This window comes from Apaloderma vittatum, unplaced genomic scaffold, assembly GCF_000703405.1.
Source record: "Apaloderma vittatum isolate BGI_N311 unplaced genomic scaffold, ASM70340v1 scaffold13618, whole genome shotgun sequence".
Taxonomy (NCBI): domain Eukaryota; kingdom Metazoa; phylum Chordata; class Aves; order Trogoniformes; family Trogonidae; genus Apaloderma; species Apaloderma vittatum.
Genome location: NW_009730273.1, coordinates 13,500 through 23,904, shown reverse-complemented (window position 1 = coordinate 23,904; position 10,405 = coordinate 13,500). Strand labels below are relative to the sequence as shown.

Sequence of the window (10,405 nt, the reverse complement as noted above, 5' to 3'; positions counted from 1 at the left end):
AAAAGTAGTTTACTTCCTCTCCCAGAGAAACCCTGTTCCTACGCTTGCCACGCTGGGGAAGAGACTCACCCGGGGAAAGGCAGAGCAGATTGCAGCACGAGTGAACGTGCTTGTCGCTCATGCACTGACCTGCTGTAAATACAAAATCAAATGGAGACTTAAAACTGGCGCTACCCTTCCCCCAGCCATGACTTTCTGTCTGCAACCTGTGGCTCTTTCCCAGCGGAACAGCTGGCAGGTTTTATTGCTGCCATAGCAACCCTGCCGTCAGCCCGTTGGCTTGGCAACGTGCAGCAGTAAGAAACACACTTCACTCTGAACTGTCCTTAGCCTCACGGAGGTATTTTTTCAGGTTCCATTCCTAAATGTTTATTTACTGTTCGATTTAATAAATTTTGCAATAAAAAATCCTATACAGTCCTTATTTGCCAGTGAAATCAGATCACCCTCCCTGGAATCTCGCAAAGAGTTAGTATCCATTCCTTGCAACGTCACAGCGGCTGGATCGAATCTCTGTAGCAGCTTCAGCTGATCGAGCGACAGTCCGGCTCCCCTCATGCCCTCTCCTCCAATGTGAGGTTCCTTTTTTAGTAACAAAGAAAAGCAAATAATCGCATCAGTAAAGTTCTTAAGTGCGTGCCCTGAAGTGTTCTGCTGGGTATGGGCAGAGCTGCCTAACTGTGCACATGGACAGGTGAGGTTTCTGTCACTCACATGGGGAGGATTTAGAAGTGGCCCATCTTTTCTTGCCTCCATGTGGCCAGTACAGATACAAGCTGGGTCATACAGGGTCCAAAGTACTTTGTGGAAGCGGTGGTACACATCAGCCACGTTAGCCCAGTAGTTTAGAGCACTTACCGAGGATGGGTACGCAGGCCTAAATCAATTCATTACCCAAAGGAATGAAATGTCACCAGAAAGCTGTTATCACCAGGAAATGAAAAGCTCTAATTGTTTTAGGATGCCACAGCAGTTCTCTGTAATAACAGCTATGAGTTAAGTCAAAAATAGTGATTCTTTACCTGGTTACTAATATACTCGGTAACAGTACTAGAAATACTTGGATTCTTCATGTTAAAAACTTCCAGCTGGAAGGACTGAAAGCCCCAGTCCAGAATACTGCCTGAAGAGGCATCATTTTGGAAGATGATGCAGCAGAAAAATCTGAGGTTCAGACTTTCTGTGTCATGTAATTAAACTAATGGGTACATGGGGGCTAGTTACAGGCATATTTGTATGAGACAGAGAAAGAAAAAAAGAAAGGAACAACTTAGGTATTCAGATGATATTTGGCATCAAAATCCAGGAGAAGAGACGAGCTTAAAATCACGGCCCTTTTCTCAGCATTTCTTGTGAGGAGCTTGACTGCTTTTTATTTAATACACTGATTCCTGGAACAAAACCCTGATTTTTAGGTTGGATTGTTCTTTCCATGCATTCAGTAAGAAGACAGAACATAATGTGCAAAAGCTGCCATTGCAGTATCAGAAATAGATCTCCTTTGTATATCTAATCTAGTGTAGTCTTTAATGCAGCCTACAGCAGAATATTTTTTGAGCCATCACTTTTCTATGAGCTCACCCAGCCAGCACATGGTGCGAGTTAGTTGCTTAACCACGTACTTCGTGCTGTGAAGCTGGGCAGCCAAGAGGTTGCAACCTGATTCTTCTCTTCCCTTCCCTCAGCAGGATTTCAGTGCTTTCCAGGTAAGGGACAAAAAAAAGGTGTCCATTGCAAATTGAGAAAAAAATAACATACAAAGGGAGACAGGGGTAGCAACTTAAGTAATGTAATAGAAGGATGGAAAAGTGAAAGTCTAAGGGAGAGGTTATTACACAAGGTCAGCGTTCAAAGACAGACCAAGTTTTTTCCTCTGCTTTTTCCTTTCTCCTAACAGTTAAGTTACTGCATTTAAGCTGACATACAGTAAATCCTGTGCAAACCCCTAAGAGGAAGTAAGTAAGTAAGTCTGCACCAAGCATCAGCTGCCACACAGTAACATGCGCCTACAAGATCAGCGCCTATGGCTCCATCTCCTGTTTATTCCTTATCCAACATGATTCCAGGATCTGTTGCCAAACTGAGAACGTGGGAGACAGTGGACTGGGTACATAAAGGAGGTGTCTGCTGAGACACTGAAGAACAAAAAAAGGACCATGCAGTAAGTCAGCTCTAGACTCCAGTTTCCTGTTCATTGGAAAAGACCAGATCACCTTAGTTTACACTACTAGGGACCTGGTTATAAGGTTGTATAGACTGTCTCCGGGTAAAAAGTTCAGTGTCATCTCACTTAACATATACTATACACAAAAGCTTAATTTTTACAGATGGGGCATTTGTGTGAAAACTAGTGCTTTATCCAAGACTGGTATTAACTGCAAAAGTCTATTAAACCAGAATCAATCTGGCATTTGAGTTAATATGGTTTGTGCTTGGCTTTATCATTCTATCAAGTAGTTTTTATGCTATTAGGTAAAATGTATAATCTCAGTTTAAACGGATGGAACTGAAAAATTCATAGTAAATGGACAGTGTGAAAGCAGGCAGAAAAACTCTGATGTACAAATCTTTTAAGAAAGGCTTCAGAGCTGTTAAATCTTTTCCAGCCTTCATGTAATTTCTCATTGTACACCTACTGTATATACTTTTTAAATTTCAGTTAAAAGATGAAGCAAAACTTATTAAGACAGATAATGTTTAAGTAAGCTAAACAGATACCGGAGTTAGACTTTTCCTCAAAGCCATCCATGATGATAAACAAATAAACCAGCCAGTTCATTACATCAGCAAAGAGGGAGAGACACGCATACTGTCTGGTGATAAACTCTCTCAAGGTACTAATAAAGGTAACATGTTTCTGAAATATATGCAGTATAGATAAAAAATTCTAGTGTCTCCCTATATATTACATCCTTACAGACATCTTAATGGTAGACACTGACACCAGAAAAGACAAGGTACATTCTTGGAACGCTGAGCCTGAAATAAATTTGTTCCGTTATGTAATGTAAAAATAGCTCCCATACATATAAAATCCTCCTTCCTCAAAACACAAGGTTCTTTTCATTTATCTCCCATCTTTTATGCAAGTCTTCACTACTTTAGTGGCATTAATAAAAGATTTTTCACCTCTCCTGTGAATGTGCAAAAAAGAATAAAAATATATGCACTAAAGAACAATTGCAAGAGAAATTTTAACCTGCCTGAACTATATTTTGTCCCTCTTGTGCTTTAAATGACTGTTGTACAAATCAAACCAACCATAGTACACAGTGGGAAACTACTTAATGATCCCTAAATGAAGCTCAATTAAACAGGAAAATAGATTTAAAAGTCTTAGAAACCCTTGTGTTATTTCCATCCACAGCAGTTAAACCTGTCTGCAGTGAAAAAGAGATTTATTTATAGTAAATAGAGTGTCTTAACTTTACGGTGCCAAAACAAGCCCGCTAGATTATGGGAAGTACCCCAAAAATTCTACTACCTGTGGCTGAAGCTGGAGGCATGGAAAAGTTTTCAGGGCCCAAGCAACCTGTTCTTCATTTTCAGAGAGTGTAATCGTACATGTACTATATACTAAAACACCTCCTGGTTTCAGCAATTTCACTGCCTGCAGGGAGCAATAAACATTGATTCTTAAATGCAAAAATTTTTATACTGAGCAACATTAACCAAGAAACCATCAGCTATAATATTAAAACTTCAGCACTTAATTAAACTCAAATATATATGATAGACATTAGGATTCTAGTTCTTCTCTGGGAATACAGTAAAGGAGCTCATGTATTAGAAGATTCTTCTTTCCAAATCAGCATTATAGCTCATGCAGTTTATTATTGCCATTGAAATGATTCACCTTGTCAGATTTGTTATTTCTGCAGCTCTGCATATCCCAGACGGATTAGTTCTCCATCACCTGCTGCCAACCATGGATACACAATATTTTTATCAGTGATATTAGATGTCAACTCTTTCCACATGTTTAGCATGGAAGCTATATCTATGCTGCTTCTCAAGCTGTGGTTCACTTTGAGTACGTATAATTCAGAGAAGTTGCATGAAATCGTATCTTTCAGCATCAGCCCAAGCATACTCTCATGAGAGGTTGCAGTACAGCCTCCTGACTTTGTACTCTGTCTCGTACCCCGTACGGTACTTCACAACACCATGGCACGACCATTCTGTGCAGTGAACTTGAATGAGTCTGTGCTGCTGCAGAGGAAAGCCTTTAACCTGCTCTGTGACTTAGACCACTGCGATAATTATACACTACAACTAAAGAAATTGAAGGAATAAAAAAATACATGCCAAGGTTTTTGTTTACTATGGCTTACATACACCTTTCTCATGCTCCAGTGAATTCACTTCACCTAGCAACAGATACAGCATTGCTGAGAGGTTACCTGAATCCTAAAACTATCTTGTTTACTTAACTGCTGAAAAGGGAGGGGAAATGAGGCACCGTTTTTCGGTATGAAGTTTTACGCTGAAAAAAATATTTACATTCAATTTAGCTTACCTACGCAAGGATTAATACATACCACAGTGAAAAGCTTGCGCTGTAGTGGCTGGTAAGAGGTTACTTCCTTCAAAGTCAAGGAAAAAGCCATGTTTGGTCTCTGTCCCATCCCACTGCATGGAGCATCAAGAAGGATTCGATCAAATGACTCTGGTAAGAATGGAGGTCCTTCTGCAAAAAGCAGTTAGTAAAGTAAAATGTGGCTGTTTCTTCCCTTGAGGCTTCACCACAGGTAAGGACAAGCTGTTACTGCTTCCTTGACATAAAACATTTATGTTCTATAGATAGTTCCTGCAAAAGTACTCTCAGCTAGATACAAGTCTGAGCACTGCTGGTGATAGTTTTCACCTCTGAGAAAACTGAAGTTTTAGTTCTGTGAGCACAAATAATGCATGGTCTCTTAGGCAATAATATCTTTTAACCTTAATTTAATAATTTGAAAGTAAAATGTAAAAGTAATCAAATAAAAATGTTGAAATATGATTGGTCAGCCTCTCTATATAGGCTGTGATGAACCATAGTCAGCTCATAACTGAACCATGTGAAAATCTTTACTGAGAGAAGCCTGTAGATAATAATTAAGACTGCCTTAAGTAATATTAATTAGACTATCTATATAATAACTATTTCTTATGACACCTATGTATTGGTAGAAAATAAAGCACTTCATAGTAACATGAATTATTACAAGTTCTAATGTGTAACATATGCTGTCTCCACAGCAGAACAATTAACTGTTTAGTTAGGATTGTGCAATTTTGGAATATTACCTGGATAGATAAGGGAATATGTAACTTGTACATGCAGAGCCCATCCTTTCATCTGAAGCCCACTGGCTCAACTGCCTAAAAGTTTCTATCGCCTTAGTGCTAGAGGGACTCTTCAACTCGGCATCACTAAGACAAAAGTGGCTCCATACACGTATCCCTGATTAAGTAATGAAGAAGTGAGCCATATATATGCCTTACTTCCTTTTCTCCTCCTGCTCCTCAAATATTCAAGTCAGGTCACAAGTGAAAACAAGTGAGTGACTTCTTACGATTGCTACCTAGCTTGTTCCAGCACTACAAAATTAATCTAATTTATCTACCTCTGATTCATTACTACAATGTTCAAAATATGTCATATCTTACTCATAGGGACGTACAGAAGAGCCTTCACTACAGCTAGCTCTTATTCACCTGTGTAAGTGCTACATACCACCTACAATGTGTTATGTTCGTAGAAAAACTATTACGAAAGGATCTTTAGTCGTCCAAAGCAGGAATAACTGCAAGGCATTGGAACAAGGAAGGTGAGTTATGCAACCTGATTCCTACTTAGGCTAACCAGTGACTGGGATAAAATAGAGTGAGAAAGAACAGCACACTTTGCACAACAGACTAAAAATAATCAGGACAGCAGATACTGTTTAAATCGCTCCATCATGGGAACAGAACCAGCATCATAAATACAGCACTTCAGAAAAGCACACAAAATGAACTTAAAATAATACACTGTGCTTCTATAGAACTTTCCCCTAAACAGCTGAACAAACATCAACGAACTAAACCTTGCAGCACTCCTGGGAGTTAGGTATTAATAACCCCATTTTACAGATTGGGATTCTGAGGCAGAAAAGTCAAGCAATTCTCCAAAAATGTTTTTTTTCTCAAACTAAGGCAAACAGATCAGACTATGCGGTTAAACATTATCATAAGAGAAGCTTTAAGGCTTCTTCAGTCTTTGATATTATCTGGGAAAGGAATGCATTTCCTTTGACCATATTAGGTTATGATAAGGACAGAGAGTTTGAGTTTTGTATTTGCTTCATGGAGAAGCTGATAATCACAAAAAAGGAGAAAAAAAAGAGTGCTGAACCAACTTAGATATCTGCCAAGATTTCAAGGACTTGACCTGGGGCAGGTTTAATACCGTCAGTGCAAAACTGATTACTCTTTTCTTCTAAAAGCTACTACTAACCAAGTTGTTTACTTTACCTTGGTCATCCTCTCTCTTTTCAACTGAAAGTGCTTTTGTTCCATCATAGCAAAAGGCCTTAATGCAATTCAACTGTAGCAATTCAGCGTTTTGCTTTATTTTTTTGACCTTGTTAGTTATCTTGTCCATGGCTACTACTTCACCCTGGGGAAAAAAAAAAAAAAAGAAGTTTTTATGAAAAGTACAGGGATTAAATAGATGTGCAGTTCTTGATTTCCTCCCCTCTCCATAAGCAGTGTAATGAATGAGGCTTAGTTTTCCCTGCAGAGTTTTGTTATTAAATCCACATTCCAGTTGTCCTTGCTTTACCATATTTTCCACGATACACACATGAGGCTGGATACTGGTCTGATGCCATGTGTGTTCTGACTGGCACTAGCTGCTTGGCACAGTCACTCCCTGAGGGATCATACATCGGACTCCTGACAAGCATTTTTTTGTCTATTTCTTTTTGTTTGATTTGAACTGTTTTACAGAGCACTAAGTTAGGGAAAAATGTAATCATTCAAAAGAGGGTAGAAATCTCAAATACATGGTAAAATAGGTCAACAGATTTTAAACTTGCATGGAGGTGGCGGGAAACAGGATCACATACATCTCGGCCTCTGGTTTGCTCAGGCACATAACTTACAATTATACTCACAGTAGTTGTCACTCAAGTTACTTTGGGAAATACTATAAATACTAGAATAAATTTAGACATTGAGGGGAAGGGAATCACAATTACACATAATTCCTTTTATGTAAGAATAGGATTTCTCTTTTCCTCTCCCAAGATAAATAAAAGCAAACATACACCACTATCTACTAGATTAAATCCTTAAATCCTTAGTTCCCTTAAAAGGGAACTAAACAGTAGCATCACTAAAATCGAGAACAGTAATTCTGCCTTCAGGAAAAGAAAAAAAAAAGGGAAAAAAAAAAAAGACCAAAAACTTCTACTGGATTTACTATAGAAAGGAAAACCTGTTGAGAAAACATGACTTTTTCCTACTTGGTGATTGGCTTTCTGGAGTCTTATGGAAGTGTAACATGACTAAGATAGTGTAAAAAAACTTCAGTAAAGATAAGCTGTTGATTGTATGACACATTAGCCAATATGTAGGTCTAGCACTGAGAAGTAAAAAGGGATTTATGTTGTGTCAATGGTGTCCAGCCTTCAGCTACGGTGAGCCAAATCACCCCTTGCAGATGCACTCGATGACCTTGTGCTGCTGCTTCTCCTCTCTCACCATCCAACCCGTTGCAACTGCGCAGTTGCTTGTGCTTGAAAGTTAGGTCTGTTGCTAAAACAGTGCATTTGCTGCACATGTGCTGTGGGTATGAAGAGGCACATCCTTCTCCTGAGAAACTCTTGGAAAAAAAGAACAAGCTGGAAGACAAACAGTTCCTCCCCATCTGTTCCCTGCCAGCCACTGCCAGCGCAACCTCCTGAAAGACGTCTGGAAGTAACTGTGGTCTGAACTGGGATCCAGATCATCATAAATTCAATTCTCAAGCTTTAACTATTCCAAATTCCTATTTTAAAGCTCTTAACAATACAGAGTAATTTTGCATTCCTATTATCTCATCTGAAACCAATATACTAATTTTTTACAGTTAAATCACAGAAAGATTGCTTCAAATATGCTGAAACATTAATGAATTAATATACTGTCTGTGGAAATTTGGTATGGAAAATCTGTGAATGGAACTCAAGAACTAAAAAGCGGTGCAAATTTACTAATATATTTTCTCTATATCTTAAATTGAAATTCAGATAAATTTCAGCATCTGTATTGTTAATCTTTACCACTTCAGCCAGAGGTAAGCTCAATCAAAATATCTAAAACGACTAAGGAAAGAAAGAGTTATGCAAATTTTTACAAAATGTACATACACAGATGGAAAAATTATAGATGTAAATGAACCCGTGACAGAAATATATGCTTTTACAGACTTCCTTTATTTATCACACTGAAATTGGAAGCTTTAGAAATCTATCTAATAAATGTCTAATGACTGTCTAATGCATGTTTAATGCATGTCTGCAAACCTTCTCTACTGAGGAAAGAAACACTTCAATAAGCAAACTGTCACAGAACTGAATACGCGTCTTTTCTAAATACATTCACATTATTACCCACTGTACCTTCCCGTTAATGCACAGACAACCATTGAAGTACTGCATAATGTAACTGCAAGATTTCAAAATAATCTGATATATTCTAAAAATCCTGTTCCGATGAAAATATTTTCCCCTCTCTGCCAGAAAACAGTAACCTGCATTTCTGTCTCATTTTGCATACAGCAATTTAATATATGCAAATTATTATTTCTATAACCAAATTACTTTTGGCTTGTGTATTATTTTCCTTTGTCTTCCTCTGAATATTTTATTACTTTTGTTACTTTCTCATGAGATATTTTTGGGTTTGTGACCTTCTACCTTCGAATGAGAAATTCAGACTAGAAATTCAGCCTGAGATCCGTACTGCATAGTTTATATTTTTTACAAAGAAGAAGGTCAATTGGATTCAGTAACTTTAAATATGTTTTTATATGGAGTTGTGCGTTCTCCTAGCACACAGTAGTAACCCCTGGTTTCCATGTATTCTCAGTTCCATGAATCGAGCATATTCCTTGTAACCTTGCCTCGCATGTTACAAATTCTTCCATTACAAATAAATGGTAACATTTAAAAAGTGAAATCAAATATATTTCAGCAGGTCAATCTGCAGTAAATGAGGTTTTAAATGTGATGGTAATTATTTGATAGTCTGTGCCAATTTAAGTATTCTGATGTGTAGCAAAATATATTGGTAAATAGAACGTTCAAATAATTGTTTGCTGTTGTAAATTATCTGTGCATTCTGGCAGCTAAGTGAAATGGTCAGACTTTCTTCCCCAAGACAGAAAACATTCGAGACTTTTCTTACCTGGTCATGCATTAATGTTGCAAGATGGGTTGTTTTCCCTCCAGGTGCAGCACACATATCCAAAATTCTCTCTCCTGGCTGAGGGTTTAAAATATGGCTCACAACCACGGAAGGCAAGTTCTGTTGTAAAAAGAAATATGGGACAATTCTAACCTTATGTCCTGTATCAAGTCCTGTATTAAGAAATTACAAACTCCTTGAAATAAAAATTCATTCAGCAGTGAAGATACCTCTGATACTGCTGTCAATTGCTTAACTGAAAATGAACTATTGTGATTACATAAAACAGACAGTATAGGTCAGAAGCCTCCAGTGGATCCTTTTTTTTATTTAAAGCTATATATGAGTATCTATGACTGAATTTTAAGGGTTCATGACTATGACTACAGTGCTAAAAGTCAAAATAAAATAAGCTGATACTATCACAGACACAGAGCAGCTCTGTATATTAAAAATATTTTATATCGACCTGTTTACTGGAACATTTACTATGTGAACATACTGGTGTAGTGTAGAAATGAACAATAAGATCAATAGGCAGGAGTTTAAACTTGCTGACTTAAGGTACCAAGAAGCTGAACTAAGCTAGTTATTGTACAAACAGAACAAATGTACTGAAGAAAAAGAATGTGCAATAATTATGCACAGTACTGCATCTTAGACAATGTGGAAATAAGAATTTCTTCTACCTTGGTTCAATACAACGTATAAAAAACTTTTAAAGTTGTCTTTACTACATGTTGTCATTGATTAGCAGTTTCAAGTTCCATGCCACAGTGTTCAAAAAAAAAGGAACGATGATTCATCTCACACATGGCAAATACCAGTCAAAGAAATAGCACTTAAAGGGTTACGATCAGTGGCACAAAGTCCAGCTAGAGGCCAGCCAGTAGTGGTGTACCCCAGGAGTGGGCACTGGCTCCAGTGTTGTCAAACCTCTTCCTTTGGGACCCAGATAATAGAATGGACTGTACCCTAAACAAGTTTC

At 37.9% G+C, this 10,405-nt stretch overlaps 1 protein-coding gene across 1 annotated transcript in view; it reads right to left on the bottom strand.

The window, feature by feature from the left end:
- Positions 1-210: 210 nt before the first annotated feature.
- NSUN6 (NOP2/Sun domain family, member 6) overlaps positions 211-10,405 on the bottom strand; it is a 19,853-nt gene continuing 9,658 nt past the window's right edge. The window contains exons 7-11 of the mRNA XM_009874747.1: positions 9,418-9,537; positions 6,499-6,643; positions 4,542-4,690; positions 3,485-3,610; positions 211-582 (exon numbers count right to left, since the gene is read on the bottom strand). Of these exons, the coding sequence (XP_009873049.1) occupies positions 370-582; positions 3,485-3,610; positions 4,542-4,690; positions 6,499-6,643; positions 9,418-9,537 (753 nt within the window). The 3' untranslated portion in view covers positions 211-369. The remainder of the gene's footprint in view (positions 583-3,484; positions 3,611-4,541; positions 4,691-6,498; positions 6,644-9,417; positions 9,538-10,405) is intronic.